At 43.3% G+C, this 17,843-nt stretch overlaps 1 protein-coding gene across 1 annotated transcript; it reads right to left on the bottom strand.

The window, feature by feature from the left end:
- Positions 1 to 3,169: 3,169 nt before the first annotated feature.
- LOC127311970 (pollen allergen Lol p 2-A) lies at positions 3,170 to 3,849 on the bottom strand. Its single transcript, XM_051342446.1, has one exon. The coding sequence runs from the start codon at positions 3,788 to 3,790 to the stop codon at positions 3,428 to 3,430; it is 363 nt and encodes a 120-aa protein (XP_051198406.1). The 5' UTR covers positions 3,791 to 3,849; the 3' UTR covers positions 3,170 to 3,427.
- Positions 3,850 to 17,843: the final 13,994 nt, after the last annotated feature.

Below are 17,843 nucleotides of genomic sequence, written 5' to 3'. Positions count from 1 at the left end.
TGGACGATGTAAAGGAGATGAAAGAATGTTATCTGCATTATCCAATGGGGAACATTTCCATGAAGGTAGCCATCAGCAGTGCTTTACATGAAATGCGCCAAAGCCAAAGCAAGCCACCCCTGCAAGAAATAAATGAATTCCAAAGATCTTGGGAAAATCCAAAGAGGGTTTTCCCGTCCGCTCATCAGAGAATATTTCTAGGCCCCAATATACCCAATGCGAGATTGCTGCCAAGAAACACAAGCCAGAAAACACAATATGCGCACCTGCCACACCTTCATAACTCCAAATACTCGGATGTAAACCTGGAGCACTCCACCACAACAACCCCATTCAAGATGGCTATGCTCGTGTCACGGTGGAGGACATAGTCCAAGGGTTTGAGGACCTGGAGACTGACTATGCTACACCCGACAGGGAGAGAAGACTTGGAGATGTCAAGCGCCAGTTCATTCTATGGAAAAAGAAGTACATAGTGTTTCCAGGCGAGGCGCCAAGGCCAACAAGTCCACCCCCTCCGGTCGTGGTGGTGGTGGCGGTGGTGGTGGTGGTGGTGGTGGTTCACCTACACCTCCTTCACGTCAGCCGACGCCACCCCCCAATCCACCTCCGGCGGGTAAGCAGACGCCGCCCCCCAGTCCGCCTCCGGCGGGTACGCCGCCCCCCAATCCACCTCCGGCGAAGAAGCAGAAGCAGTCCTGGACTATTAACCCAAACCCTTATGTACCTAAAACCACAAAGGTACCGAAGCCATCACTGAAGCTTCTCCCCACAAGGCCTTGGGAACGTGGTGTCGAGGAAGTCGACGCGGACGCGGCTGCTCACCATGAGAAATGGAGGGCGGAAATGAAGGCGAAAAGAGAGCCCGAGCCCAAGCCAGTATTTTCTGAGAAGGAAAAGAAGTGGGCTAAGTCATTTTTGAGCACACCGTCCCAAGCCGAGAAGAATATGTCTGACGACTATGGACGAGAACTTCGTAGGCAAACACTCATATTGAAGGAGAAGAAAGACTTGGCGGAGAAGCAGGAGAAGAAAGCCTTGGAGGAGGCCGAGAAAGAAGAAAGTAAAAAAAGCGGGAAACAAGTTGCCCAGCTCGGGGAACAAAGTAAACAATCGATCCCCCCGCTCATAGTGAAAGCCGCCGGTTCGGATGCTGAACTAATGGACCCCGCTATCATAGCAGCTGCGGCAGCACATGGAATGACTGTAACGGGTGCCAGAGAACAAGCGGCCCAGATCGGTATGACTCTTCGTGCAGTGTTAGGCCTTGAGGAGGCGCCAATGAGTGAGGTAGCAATTACATATGTGCCGAATGGGCCTCTCGTCGAGCCTGCGCGGGAAGAGGATCTACCAGCACAAATGAAAAATCTTCTACGTTGGTACAAGGGTTACATAAAAACTAACGCCGGCAATGAATATATTTATTCGGAAGTTAGACATGAGAATCACTTCAAATATTACTATGTAACAATTCATATGAGTGAATTGTTCCAGTTGTTCAATCTACGCGAGCTCGACAAATCTATCATCAGTTGCTACGTTCTGTAAGTGATTTATATCTACCTCATCTCGTTCATTGCCTGCACTATATATATATATAGTCCTAACTATATTGTTGTGTATGCTATTATGCAGAATGAAGATTAGGGAATGCAGAATAACGAACATCCATGATGTTGGGTTCATTGACCCACAAATCGTTAATGGATATGTGTTAGAAAAACACCCCGCCGACGTGGAGCAAGACCTGTGGCTTTTTCTTACAAAGCAGCAACTCAAAAGTCAAATTCTATTTTCTTACCATTTTGGGTGAGTGTTTCTGTCTTGAGCACATTCTCTTTTGTTTACTCCATGCATGGTATGTCTAATCGATGAGTTATGCATGACTGTGCATGTATCGTGTCCGCAGGTTCCACTGGATTCTGCTAGTAATTGAATTTCACACCTCCAGAGTTCTCATCATGGACTCTCTGAATATGGATCCAAAGCTTTGGGTTAACATGAGAAAAATGCTGCAAAACTAATTATTTTCATTCATTTGCGCTCTATATCGATCGGCTTCTTTCGTTCATTTCCTAATATCAAGTAACTAATAACTCCCTTGTTCATTTAATTTTTTTTGCCTCGTAGAGTTTGGACACGGTTCACAAATCAAATGGTCGGTGAATTTAAAAAAGAGCTAGACTTTAGAAGGTCACTGACTGGGGATATTCAGGCACCGGGGACCAATCTATGTGGATATTATGTTTGTGAGTTCATCCGGCGACACACCTCTGAGCGGAAGCCGTCGGATAACAACGTCAAGAGGAATAACTTCTGGAAGACGCTTAGTCCAGAAGCTCGCTTCCGACCAATTCAAGAGGAACTAGCAGGATTTTTGATGAGGGAAGTCCTCCATCCTAAAGGAGAACACTATTACGAGGACGTAGAACTTCTGATGCCGTAAATTATGTATGGAAACTTGTTCGAAATTGTATATGGTCATCCGAGATTGAATATATATTGTATATTCCTCTTGAATTCTTCTTGGTTCTAATTTCAAATTTGTATGAAATTATACATTCATATGCATGTATATAGTAGCGTAGAATATGTGTACTGAAACTTCTTCAAAATTAAAATAAAACACAAAATAAAATATAAAAGAAATAAAACAATACAAATTAAAAAGAAACCAGATTTAGGGGGAGGGGGGGGGGCTAAACCGTAAACCTGCAGAGGCCTTTAGTCGCGGTTGGCCAGGAGAACCGCGACTAAAGGTCCTCCGCCCCGACGGACGGCTGGCAGCCACGTGGACGGGCCTTTAGTCGCAGTTCGTAAGCAACCGCGACTAAAGGGGGGGGGGGGGGGGCTTTAGTCGCGCATATTTAATCCCGGTTGCGCAACCGGGATTAATGGTTGTTGCCAACCGGGATTAAAGGCCCTTTTTCTACCAGTGACATAAGAAACATTGGCCGGCTTTATTTCAGCATATTGTGGTAATGCAATAAAAAAGAGAGACACTTGGTTCATAATACCGTGTCCTTTTGGATAACATAATCCTCACACCCCTCTCTAAATTAAGAGTATAATAAATGATCTCCCTACTATGAGATGATTAAAATGTTTCACTCACATTGATTAGCATAGCACTTAGGACGCTTTTGGTAATACTTCAGAGCACAATATGTAAACTACAAATATATTTTTAAATTATTTTCAACATATCAAAGATGATGCCCTCGCATTTGCGAGGGCCACCAAGATAGTTCTACAAAATAATACATGACTCAACAAATCAGCATCCCCTCCCGGGAAATGACTCATGACAAACCACCTCATCACAAATAAAATCCTCGACAACTTATTCACGGTACGATCTCGGCGAACGAGATACGTGGAAAATCGAAAACTTTGGATGATGACTGATGATCCATGGCGGATCGCTCTACTCCTCGGGCTTGTAGGTGGTGCCGACCTTGAAGTCCGCCGGAACCACATCGTCGAACACGTTCCTCATACCCTTCTCGGACACAAAGCGGAAGTTGAATGGACCCTTGAGAGGCTTGTCGCTCTTGATCTCCCACACGCCGTCGCCGTTCTTCTTCAGGGCCAGCCACTCGTTGGACCCGTGCTCCTTGAGCTCCACCTCTGCCATGGCGTCACCCTCCTTGTTGTACTTGATCGACAGAGCAAGATTCTTCTCGTCCGACCCCTTCTCCACCGTAAACTCCACGGGGGCCGCGCACCACGCGCCCACGAACAGCACCGCCAACACCGCCGCGGCCAGCATCCTGCTTGAGGAAGCCATTCAGGATATGTTGGTTGGTTTCTTGTGTGTGTCTGTGCTGCTACTGGTCCTCTGGATTCTCAACTGCTGATGGAAGGATGATTCATACATGGGGTATTTATGTCCAGATGGGCGGCACTCCGGCAACGTCGCGGAGGGCTCCTGGCTACGTACCGGCCGGGCTTCCCGGAAGGGAACAGAGCATGGCCACGGAGAAAGAGACGCGCTTAGACATGCACTCACAAGCTCGGTCTATTGCATGGCTTTGGCGAAAATAGTCAATACAAAGGACATGGGTTATTACCATTTGTTTCAGTGATCATACGGACTTGTGAGTGTACGTTCTCTCTTCCCGTACAATTCGAAAAGAAATCACAATGACGACAAGAATCATCATAACCACTAGAGGAAACAACAGAAATTACGATCTTCTTTTAGTTGCGGCTGGATCTAATTTTTAATGTCGAACTTTCAAGTTTCAAAAAAAAATGAAAAAAAATTATCGACCTAGGTTATGTTGTATCTTGTCCACGTGTACGGTAGATCCCATGCACGCCAGAATCCCATTTCTCGCCGAGCACCCCGTAGGCTCGACAAAGATAAAAATCCGCTCATCGAACATACCTACCGAGCGTTTCACTTTTTTTTTTAATAAAGGGAATATATTAATATCAAAAGATACCAAATACACCCAGCCTCTGCAACAACGCCCCACCCTAATGGCAGTACGGATGCACACAGCCAAAAAAGAGAAAAGAAAACTAAAAAATAAAAGTCCCGCTACAGCCTTCTAGACCTAGCAACAGCAATACAACCACCACCGTGACAACACCTGAAGTACAGACTCTCCAAAAGCGACGCCTCCAAGAAGGAAACAGTGCACCAGCGCCGTCGTCGCCCGACCAAAGGTCTTAGGATTTCTCCCTGAAGATAGTCCCCACTCTCAAAACAATGCCTCCAACAAGAACATTGCCAGGCACAACCAGTTAAGGCCAGACCTTGGGTTTTCACCCTGAGAGGTAAGACTCCGAACTTCCCCTGTGCTGCCGCCCCCACATGCATACCACTGCTGCAAGCCCGGAACGCCAAGCAGATCCCTCAGCATCACGTTGACTCGAACCTCCTTTAGTCAGTCCACCAATCCGGCCTTCATGATATTCCTTCTTCTGACTTCACCATGGACCAAAAAGTCACCAGATGTCAACACAGAATATAGCTTCGCTGCGCTCCCTCCGGAACCAAACGGTCGGAATAAAAACATGGGTGCGCGCGACCGAATACCACCCGATCCAGCAAACTGCAGGCAAAATATGCACTGTTCCATTCGCCAGCGGAGCTTTCCGGAACTCATCTCTCCAGCCAGATCAAAGCAAACTGACCTCCGGTAGATCTTCATCTTCGCTTGCGAGAAACCCGAGGACCGCCACCAAAAACAAAGCAAGACCAGCAGCCCCCACGCCGCCAGTCCCTCCTGCCGGATCACCAGGGAAGAAGACGGCGGCGCAGATCATGCGTACCACCGCTGAACCGTCACCGGGGGCGAAGGCCGCCACCGCTCCACCGAATCCTCCATGGCTACCGACGGAGAGCATCAGGCCCCGGCCAAATAGCCGTGCCGCCCGGCTTCCTCCACCGGCGCTTCATCACCTCCCATGGAACGCCACCGTGGAAACCCTCTCCTCCCCCTCGTCGTTCGACGGAAGGGGCGCCGCCACCGCCGCCACCGGGGCTGTGGCCGGGCCGGGGCCGAAGCCGAGGCCAAGGCCAAGGCCGGGGCCGGGGCCGAGGCCGGCAGCAGCGGCGGCTGAGGTGCGGCAATCCGGGGGCGGCTGCTCGGAGCGGGGCGGGTAGATCCTCCGCTGCCGCCCGGGAGGAGGGCGGGATAGGAGGAGGCGGCGGCTAGGTTAGAGGAGGAGGCGGCCACCGAGCGTTTCACTTGGCATCTATCAGGTAAATCTTCGGCATATGCCGAGCGGGGCGTATGGAAAACTCTCGGCAAACAGGTTATATGTTGAGTGTTTTTGTTCACCAAGAGATTTTATTTTGCTATTGGCTTAAGTTGCTATATGCCCAGCTGGGCTCTCAGCATATATGCGGCAGTCGGCAACAATGTCGTTTCTGATAGTGAACCAATGCACAATTTTTCCAAGACCAAAATATAAATGAAACATGAATGTAGAAAACGTATTAGAGCGGCCTTTGTTCCGTGGATGGGACCTTCCGTGCACGAAATCACTCGGTTTTATTACCACAGACCACTGCATGGATTGTTGCGACCATCTTTTTCATTATGAAGTTTGCAGTCAAATTACATAAAGTGATACAACAATGAACACTATCTTGATCCCTTGCAATAAGTAGTACAGTATACTTGTGTATTACCAATCCCGCTAAACCGCGGCAACACCTGTTACAATCACGACATGCAAAGAGAACGAAGAAAGAACAAACCAACATAGAGAGCACAAGGATTTTATAACGGAAAACGCCTGTGATGAGATGGGTAAAACCCACAGGTGGGAGCCAGCAAATCTTCACTATGTGAGGATAATTTACACAAGGCCGGAGATCTCAAAGATTAAACTTATCCCATACGGCAGCGCGCATACCAAGAGTTATGTATAGTCATTGTAATCTAGTTCGATGATGATCCATTCCTGGCGACGGGCCTCACTCTGCGTCAGAAATTAACCTTTAGAACACAATATAACAACAACTGTGATCCTAACGGTGTAGGGATTCGTAGCATAGAAAATAAAAAAATTCTACACAACAAGGTTTGGATACGTCTCTCGAATATTCCATCATAACTGTGGTGTTCCGAGGAACGTGAGTTCTGGAACAATTTCGCAACTCTCTCAGATGTTCGTTAAAACTCGTAATTTAAATATTTTCACCATGATCCAATCATAGATATTTGATTTTTCTATTACGATGATTTTCACTTCGTGCTGAAATTTATTTGAATCTATTTAAATGTTTCATAATTCTTCCTCATCGAATAAATATATCCTTATATATACGCTCAATTTATACGAAAGAAAAGGGGGGAACAGAAATCATCCCCTTCAAAATTTTCTTCCCCTTCCAAATTACCTCCCTCGATTTTAGGGATTTTTGATCTTATCCTCCGGGATTTGATCTTATCCCTAGGGGGGCTGGCCGGCTAGGCCTTGAGGGCTTTGTTCCCCTAGCCCATTAGGCCAGGCTGCACTCCCTTGGCCGATGTGGCCTCTCCCGGGGTGGTGGACCCACCGGTGGCCCTCTAGAACCTTCTAGAAGCTCCGGTCAAACACCGAAACTTTTTCCGAACCCCGGAAAATAACTTTCCTTATATGAATCTTATTCTCTGGACCATTCCGGACCTCCCCGTGATGTCCTGGATCCCATCCGAGACACCGAAAATTATTTGGTCTCCATCTCATATTTCATATCTACTTAAACAACATCGAACCTTAAGTGTGTCACCCTACGGTTCACGAACTATGCAGACATGATCGAGACACCTCTCCGACCAATAACCAATAGCGGGACCTGGAGATCCATAATGGCTCCTACATATTCAACGATGACTTCGTGATCGAAAGAACCATAAACATACGATACGGATTCCCTTTGCCGCACGATACTTTACTTATCCGAGGTTCGATCATCGGTATCTCCATAGCTAGTTCAACCTCGTTACCGATAAGTACTCTTTACTCGTACCGTGATATGTCATCCCTTGTGACCTAGTCACATGCTTGCAAGCTAATTCGATGACATTTCACCGAGAGGGCCCAGAGTATATCTATCCGTCATCAGGATGGACAAATTCCACTCTTGATCCTTGCGCTTCAACTCATACTTTCAGAATACTTAATGCCACATTTATAACCACCCATTTACGAAGTGGAATTTGATGTCATCAAAGCATCTATCCGGTGTAAGTGATTAACATGATCTCATGGTCGAAGGATTAGGTTACTATGTATTGAAAGCTTGTAGCAAAACGAACTTGATCTTATGTTTTTTTAGAGCAACCACCGAATTCATTAATCGAAAATCAAGTTACATGAAGCAACACATGTGGAAACTAAAAGACAAACCGGGATAAAATGATTATCCTGAATTTGCAGATAAAATTCTAAAAGATCGAGAAATACAAAATGATCCCTAGGGTTTCCTGCAACCACCGTAGCCAGCAGCCGCCGTCCAATTCCAAACGCCGCCGAGATGAACGCTAGAAGAGACGTCGAGCCTCCACCATTGCAAGATCCAAAAAAGCACCATCGCCAACGAGGCTTTGTAAGTTGATGAACAGGCCTGCTGCAAGCAGCGAGGCACATGTCACTTTGGCACATCGACCGGGGGACGTCCCCGTGCTGTCTTGGACCAAGATACGCCGCCTCACATCGACGAAGTCGGAGAAGAACGGCATATCCACCATCTACGGACCAATATCTTCGCTCCAGAAGAACCACCTCGCCCAGGTCCCCAGCGCCGTCGTGGACAACGACAAACGCCAGTGACACGTCGAGAAACAGATCTCGCCAGATCTGAAGAACGGCGAGAAGACCAAGCTGCCGACCTGAAAGATCGACAAGCACACGTTGCCATCAACTCCGAGACGCTGCCATGAAGGTCGCCGTCGGTGTGGGAGTGGACTTGAGGCAGATTTATTTGCCCGAGCGCCTCTCCCACCACCCCAACGACGCACACAAGCAGACAATCCCTAACTACAAAACAGAGGAGGAACGAGGTCCCCTCCCCCTCCTGCCACCGGAGCGGCAAGCGGAGGGAGAGGGGCCCAGAGCTCACGCCGGTGGAGATGGGATCTGGCCGCCGCCACCTGGGAGAGAGGAGGAGGGACAAAACGTTTTGGAAAAAAATGTCACATTCTATTTGTGTAACTTAACTTGATCTTATGTTGTGCTAACTATGGGTGTATGTTCATCACATCATTCACCTAATGATATGATCTTGTTATTAATAACAACCAATTTTCATGATCATTAAACTATGATCATCTATTAATCAACAAGCTAGTTTAACAAGAGTCTTACTAGGGATTCTTTTATGTTTACAAAACACACAAGTATTAATGTTTCTGGTTAATACAATTATAGCATGGGATGCAAACATTTATCATAAACACAAAGATATAATAATAAACACTTTATTATTGCCTCTTGGGCATATCTCCAACACAGCGGGGGTATAATTATGGGGACCTTTAAACTTACAGCAGAGGTTGGACTTTATGTCTTAATAACTCCCTTATTTGCTCTTAACTGGCCTTGTGAACAATCACTAGAGGTGTATTTTCTAATAATAATGGCTACACCTATCTATGGCTCCTCTCTAGAAGAAACTCTAAAAAGACTATACTAAGCTTCCCTAATTGTGACAACCACACAAATGCAATAGCAATTTTCCAGAACATTTACTCCTTTGAGTTACTTCCTCATACTCCACTTCATAGTAATTTACTTATCTTGCATTAGTTTAACTTCTTGCATTTTATAATTTCAACACTTTTAGTTTTATAGTAGAAACCTCTTCACACACACAAACACACTATAGATCTTAGCTTTGCATACAAGGCCATATAAGTGGGTTATAGGGCTGTAAAAATGGATAGTTTACCTTCAACTTCTCATGGCTTTGACACTCAAATACTTATCGAATTGTACTGTGGTGATTCCCTGCACTTCTGGCGCCATTGCCGAGGAGCGTAGCTCTAGGATTCTATTCTTGGTTGTATTGGTAGTTTACTTTCAGTACCTTGCATATAAAATTAAAAACATAAAAAAATTATTAGATAATGGAAGATGCTATGGAGATTTCTTGTAATTCCCGCGAATTGTGAAGGATATGCTATATAACTATATTTAAATCTTAAATATTTCCTTGTGTAGTAACGTTACGAATGCAAGAATCCTTGTTGAGAGTGCCAAGTAAGAACAAAAGAAGGAGGATAATAAAAGCATAAGCTTAAGGATGCCCATGCAACCCCAAGAAGAGGACGAAGAATAATAAGTGGACGAAGAATGTAGTAGCTAACTGATACGTCTCAAACGTATATATAATTTCTTATGTTCCATGCTAGTTATATGACAATACTCACATGTTTTATATACACTTTACATCGTTTTGATGCATTTTCCGGCACTAACCTGTTTTCTGTTGTTTTTGGTTTCAGAAATCCTACACAGGAAATATTCTCGGAATTGGACAAACAAAAGCCCACGGTCTTATTTTCCACGGAGCCTTCCAGAACACCGAAGAGGAGACGAAGAGGGGACGCGAGGCGGACACACCATAGGGGGGCACGGACCCACCCCTGGTCGCGCCGCCTTATGGGGTGGGCCCCTCGGGCGCCCCTCGACTCTGCCCCTTCGCCTATATATTCTCTCCATCGCGAAAATCCTATCGCCGAGAGCCACGATACGAGAAAAGTTACTGAGACGCCGCCGCCGCCAATCCCATCTCGGGGGATTCAGGAGATCGCCTCCGGCACCCTGCCGGAGAGGGGAATCATCACCGGAGGGCTCTACATCACCATGCCCGCCTCCGGACTGATGCGTGAGTAGTTCATCCTTGGACTATTAGTTCATAGCAGTAGCTAGATGGTTGTCTTCTCCTCTTGTGCTATTATGTTTAGATCTTGTGAGCTGCCTATCATGATCAAGATCATCTATTTGTAATGCTACATGTTGTGTTTGTTGGGATCCGATGAATATGGAATACTATGTCAAGTTGATTATCGATCTATCATATATGTGTTGTTTATGTTCTTGCATGCTCTCCGTTGCTAGTAGAGGCTCTTGCCAAGTTGATACTTGTGACTCCAAGAGGGAGTGTTTATGCTCGATAGTGGGTTCATGCCTCCATTGAATCTGGGACAGTGACAGAAAGTTCTAAGGTTGTGGATGTGCTGTTGCCACTAGGGATAAAACATCGATGCTTTGTCTAAAAATATTTGTATTGATTACATTACGCACAGTACTTAATGCAATTGTCTGTTGTTTGTAACTTAATACTGGAAGGGGTGCGGATGCTAACCCGAAGGTGGACTTTTTAGGCATAGATGCATGCTGGATTGCGGTCTATGTTCTTTGTCTTAATGCCCTAAGTAAATCTCATAGTAGTCATCATGATATGTATATGCATCTCTATTTGTCAATTGCCCAACTGTAATTTGTTCACCCAACATGCTATTTATCTTATTGGAGAGACACCACTAGTGAACTTTGGACCCCGGTCCATTCTTTTACATCTGAAATACAACCTACTGCAATCATTGTTCTCTGTTGTTCTTTGCAAACAAACATCATTCTCCACACCATACGTTTAATCCTTTGTTTACAGCAAGCCGGTGAGATTGACAACCTCACTGTTAAGTTGGGGCAAAGTATTTTGATTGTGTTGTGCAGGTTCCATGTTGGCCCCGGAATCCCTGGTGTTGCGCCGCACTACACTCCTTCACCAACAACCTTCATGTGGCCTTCATCTCTAAAGGTTCGATAACCTTGGTTTCTTACTTAGGGAAAACTTGCTGCTGTACGCATCATACCTTCCTCTTGGGGTTCCCAACGGACGTGTGCTTTACCGTCACAAGCAGCTCTTTTTCTGGCGCCGTTGTTGGGGAGATCAAGACACGCTGCAAGGGCAGTCTCTCACACCCAGTCTCTTGATGTCTACGCACGCTTCTATTCCTGTAGACAGTGTTGGGCCTCCAAGAGCAGAGGTTTGTAGAACAGCAGCAAGTTTCCCTTAAGTGAATCACCCAAGGTTTATCGAACTCAGGGAGGTAGAGGACAAATATATCCCTCTCAAGCAACCCTGCAATTACGATACAAGAAGTCTCTTGTGTCCCCAACACACCTAATACACTTGTCAGATGTATAGGTGCACTAGTTCGGCGAAGAGATAGTAAAACACAGGTGGTATAGATGGTGGTAATATTGCAGGAAGTAAAGATGCAGTAAAACAGTAAACAAGCGATGTTTGCAGTATTTGGAAGCAAGGCCTAGGGATCATACTTTCACTAGTGGACACTCTCAACATTGATCACATAACAAATAAATAACTTCTCCTCACTTGTGCTACATATACTCTCTTGTTTGATAACAAACACCATTCATTGTGTAGGGCTACAAGAGCTCCCTCAAGCCGGAGTTAACAAGCTCCACAACATTCCGAGTTCATATTTAAGTAACCTCTAGAGCATAATAGACCGTTGCAATTTAGACCGAGTACTAACATAGCATACACACTGTCACCAATAAGCTATGAAAGGGGGAATAGATCACATCAATACTATCATAGTAATAGTTAACGCCATAATCTACAAGAGATTACAATCATAACCTACGCCAAGTACTACATGATGCACACACCGTCACCTTTACATCACGAAGGAGGAATAGACTACTTTAATAACATCACTAGAGTAGCACATAGATTAATAGTGATACAAAGCTCATCATATGGATCTCAATCATGTAAGGCAGCTCATGGGATCATTGTATTGAGGTACATGAGAGAGAGATTAACCACATAGCTACCGGTAGAGCCCTCAGCCTCGGGGGAGAACTACTCCCTCCTCATCATGGCAGACAGCGATGGCGATGAAGATGGCGGTGGTGTCGATGGAGATGACTCCGGGGGCAATTCCCCGTCCCGGCGGCGTGCCGGAACAGAGACTTCTGTCCCCCGAAACGGAGTTTCGCGATGGCGGCGGCATCCCTGGAGTCTTTTTGGAGTTTCGTCAATTGGTATCGAGTTTTTAGGTCACGAGGGGTTAAATAGGCGAAGAGGCGGAGTCGGAAGGACACCAGGGCACCCTCCCCATAGGCCGGCGCGGCCAGGGGGGCACCCGCGTGGCCCTGTGGTCTGGGGGCCCTGCGCCTCCCCTCCAGCTCTCCTTCGGTGTTCTGGTCCGTCTCGGTGAATTAAGATATTTGGCCTTTGTTTCGTCGAATTCCGAGAATATTGCCCGAACAGCCTCTCTGGAACCAAAAACAACAGAAAACAGGAACTGGCACTTCGGCATCTTGTTAATAGGTTAGTTCCGGAAAATGCATAAAATCATTGTAAAGTGTGAGCAAAACATGTAGATATTGTCATAAAACTAGCATGGAACATCAGAAATTATAGATACGTTGGAGACGTATCAAGCATCCCCAAGCTTAGTTCCTACTCGCCCTCGAGTATGTAAACGATAACAATGATAATTTCTGAAGTGACATGCTGTCATAATCTTGATCAATACTATTGTAAAGCATATGAGATGAATGCAGTGATTCGAAGCAATGGTAAAGACAATGAATAAACAACTGAATCATATAGCAAAGACTTTTCATGAATAGTACTTTCAAGACAAGCATCAATAAGACTTGCATAAGAGTTAACTCATAAAGCAATAAATTCTTAGTAGAAAGCTTTGAAGCAACACAAAGGAAGATATAAGTTTCAGCGGTTGCTTTCAACTTCAACATGTATATCTCATGGATGATTGTCAACATGAAGCAATATAACAAGTGCAATAGGTAAACATGTAAGAATCAATGCACACAGTTGATACAAGTGTTTGCTTCTAAGATAGAAAGAAGTAGGTAAACTGACTCAACATAAAGTAAAAGAATGGCCCTTCGCAGAGGGAAGCATGGATTACTATTTTTGTGCTAGAGCTTTTCGTTTTGAAAACATAGAAACAATTTTGTCAACGGTAGTAATAATTCATATGTGTTATGTATAAGACATCCTATAAGTTGCAAACCTCATGCATAAAATACCAATAGTGCTCGCACCTTGTCCTAATTAGCTTGGATTAACACGGATTATCATTGCATAACATATGTTTCAACCAAGTGTCACAAAGGGGTACCTCTATGCCGCCTGTACAAAGGTCCAAGGAGAAAGTTCGCATTGGATTTCTCGCTTTTGATTATTCTCAACTTAGACATCCATACCGGGACAACATAGACAATAGATAATGGACTCCTCTTTAATGCATAAGCATTTCAACAACAGATAATATTCTCATAAGAGATTGAGGATTAGTGTCCAAACTGAAACTTCCACCATGATTTATGGCTTTAGTTAGCGGCCCAATGTTCTTCTCTAACAATATGCATACTCAAACCATTTGATCATGAAAATCGCCCTTACTTCAGACAAGACGAACATGCATAGAAACTCACATGATATTCAACAAAGGTGTAAAAGTTGATGGCGTCCCCAGAAACATGGCTACCGCTCAACAAGCAACTTATAAGAAATAAGATACATAAGCTACATATTCAATACCACAATAGTTTTTAAGGCTATTTTCCCATGAGCTATATATTGCAAAGATAAGGAATGAAATTTTAAAGGTAGCACTCAAGTAATTTACTTTGGAATGGCAGAGAAATACCATGTAGTAGGTAGGTATGGTGGACACAAATGGCATAGTTTTTGGCTCAATGATTTGGATGCACGAGAAGAAATCCCTCTCAATACAAGGCTTAGGCTAGCAAGGTTGTTTGAAGCAAACTCAAGTATAAACCGGTACAGCAAAACTTGCATAAGAACATATTGCAAGCATTATAAGACTCTACACTGTCTTCCTTGTTGTTCAAACACCTTAACCAGAAAATATCTAGACTCAGAGAGACCAATCATGCAAACCAAATTTTAACAAGCACTATGTAGTTCTTCATTAATAGGTGCAAAGTACATGATGCAAGAGCTTAAACATGATCTATATGAGCACAACAATTGCCAAGTATCAAATTATTCAAGACATTATACCAATTACCACATGAAGCATTTTCTGTTTCCAACCATATAACAATGCACGAAGCAGTTTCAACCTTCGCCACGAACATTAAAAGTAACACTAAGAACACATGTGTTCATATGCAACAGCGGAGCGTGTCTCTCTCCCATACAAAGAATGCTAGGATCCGATTTTATTCAAAAAAAAAGAAAAACAAAAGCAAATAGACGCTCCAAGTAAAGCACATAAGATGTGACTGAATAAAAATATAGTTTCACTAGAGGTGACCTGATAAGTTGTCGATGAAGAAGGGGATGCCTTGGGCATCCCCAAGCTTAGATGCTTGAGTCTTCTTGAAATATGCAGGGATGAACCACGGGGGTATCCCCAAGCTTAGACTTTTCACTCTTCTTGATCATAGTATATCATCCTCCTCTCTTGATCCTTTAAAACTTCCTCCACACCAAACTCGAAACAAACCCATTAGAGGGTTAGTGCATAATCAAAAATTCACATGCTCAGAGGTAACACAATCATTCTTAACACTTTTGGACATTGCACAAAGCTACTGGAAGTTAATGGAACAAAGAAATCCATTCAACATAGCAAAAGAGGCAATGCGAAATAAAAGGCAGAATCTGTCAAAACAGAACAGTCCGTAAAGACGAATTTTTCTGGGGCACTTAACTTGCACAGATGAAAAATATCAAATTGAATGAAAGTTGCGTACATATCTGAGGATCACACACGTAAATTGGCAGGTTTTTCTGAGTTACCTACAGACGGGGCTGCTCAATTTCGTGACAGTAAGAAATCTGTTTCTGCGCAGTAATCCAAATCTAGTATCAACCTTACTATCAAAGACTTTACTTGGCACAACAATGCAATAAAATAAAGATAAGGAGAGGTTGCTACAGTAGTAACAACTTCCAAGACACAACAAAATAGTAGCAAAATAAAAACATGGGTTATCTCCCAAGAAGTGCTTTCTTTATAGCCATTAAGATGGGCTCAGTGATTTTAATGATGCTCGCGCAAGAAATAAGAGTTGAAGTAAAAGAGAGCATCAAGAAGCAAATTCAAAACACATTTAAGCCTAACCCACTTCCTATGAAAAGGAATCTTGTAAATAAACAAGTCATGTAAGCATAATGCAACAAGCATAGAAAGGCAACACAAGCGCAACTTCAAGATTCTCAACATAAAGAGGGGAAACTTAATATTATTAAGATGCATATAACCATGTTTCCCTCTCTCATAATAACTTTCAGTAGCATCATTGATGAAATCCACAATATATCCATCACTTAAAACATTCTTATCATGAGCTACATGCATAAAATTATTACTCTCCACATAAGCATAGTCATTACTATTAATCGTAGTGGGGGCAAATTCAATAAGATAGCTATCATTATTATTCTCATCACCATAATCATCATATATAGGAGGCATATTGTAATCATAATTAATTTTCTCCTCAATAGTAGGTGGACTGAAAATATGATAGTCATCATTGTAATCATCATAAATAGGAGGTAAAGTATCATCAAAGTAAATTTTCTCCTCCATGCTTGGGGGACTAAAAATATCATGTTTATCAAAACAAGCTTCCCCAAGCTTAGAGCTTTCTATATCGTCATGGGAAGAAACATGGATAGTATTAATACTATGGCAATTATTATCATCGTCATTTTCAGAATTAGTTTCCCAGAGATTTTCAATATCAAAAGTAGTGTGCTCTTCTAAATTATAATCACTAATGTAGGTAAAGGGCATAGGAAGATCATTGTACTCAGATTCATTATCATAATAATCATTAGGAGCAACATACTTACGGTTACCTATCGTTATCTCATACATGCGGGGATATGCCATTACCTCTTTCTTTTTATTCCCCCTCTTCTTCTTCTTCGTTCCCTTCTTCTTCTTCTCCTTCTCCTCGTTCCCTTCTTTAGGAGGGAGAGGCTTGATGGGAGGCTTCTCCACATAACCTGATTTATTTCCAGAAACAATGGAAGAAACTTGGGAGGATTCCTCCTTTTCATTAATAAGTTCAAAACACACAGCGGTCCTATCATATTTTGGCAGAGTGTCATCTTCTAAAATATTTTGTATGTAAGTATTTGTATGGAAATTATTAATGCAATAAGAAAGGCACCCATGCAGGACACCATTAATATCAAGAGCACTCATATCCACCAAAGAAGTTTTTCTCAATAACTCTTCACACACCAAAAATAATGTAAGTTCATCATGTTGATTAGGAGTGATTTCATCATCACAATACAAATTTGCAGCACTCATGGGGTTCGAATTATCATTGGAGGAGCATTGAAAATTAAAATGATCCACTCTATGGCAAAGTTCACAAATAAAAGGATAGAGAGCACAAACTTTTTCACCGAGATCATCTAGAGCCCTAGACCACTTTCTAGTTTTTTCATTCCTGTGATGGATACAGTATTCTTCTTCAGTTTTATTCTTTTCACAAGGTCTATGAACTCCGCAAAAATTAACATGCGTATAGGAAATAGCATTTTCAGAAGTTTGAACATGTTCATTGCAGTCATTAATAACAGTTTCATCCTTCATGCAAGTGTCTTTAAAAGGTTCATGATACTTATCAAAATTCTTCCTAGGCAATTCAAAATGAGAGGCAAAAGCTTTATAATAATCGACCATAATTTGAGGATCAAGACCATATTTAGCACTAAGCTCTTGAAAATCAACAGTTTCAATAAAAGACTTAATGCATTCATATTCATAGTTTATACCTGATTCTTTACCTTTGTCGTTCTCCCAATCTTCAGTATTCTCCTGAATCCGATCAAGAAGGTCCCTTTTAAACTCTTCTTTGTTGCGTGTAAATGATCCAGAACAAGTAGTATCCAGCAAGGTTTTATCTTGAAAAGAAAGTCTTGCATAGAAATTATCAATGATGATATTACCAGGAAGCTCATGAATGGGGCATTTGAGCATTAAAGACTTCAATCTCTCCCATGCTTGGGCAATACTCTCTCCTTCATGAGGCCAGAAATTATATATGCGGTTTCGGTCTATGTGAATTTCACTTGGAGGATAGAATTTAGAATAAAATAGAGGCACAATATCCTTCCAATCAAGAGAATGCCCATCCTTCAGCAGTTTATACCAATGCGCCGCTTTACCAGACAATGACATAGAGAATAATTTCTTCCTAACTTCATCCATAGAAATACCTGCAACCTTGAATAACCCGCATAATTCATGTAGAAACAGTAAATGATCTCCAGGATGAACAGTTCCATCCCCTTCATAGCGGATATCCATAACAAGTTCAAT

The sequence above is a fragment of the Lolium perenne genome, chromosome 7 (assembly GCF_019359855.2).
Source record: "Lolium perenne isolate Kyuss_39 chromosome 7, Kyuss_2.0, whole genome shotgun sequence".
Taxonomy (NCBI): domain Eukaryota; kingdom Viridiplantae; phylum Streptophyta; class Magnoliopsida; order Poales; family Poaceae; genus Lolium; species Lolium perenne.
Note: the sequence above shows the minus strand (reverse complement) of the source record. Positions and strands in the feature narration are given on the sequence as shown.

What these genes read in the sequence shown, in the direction of transcription:
- LOC127311970 (XM_051342446.1), bottom strand. Translation starts at nt 3,790, where the DNA reads ATGGCTTCCTCAAGCAGGATGCTGGCCGCGGCGGTGTTGGCGGTGCTG.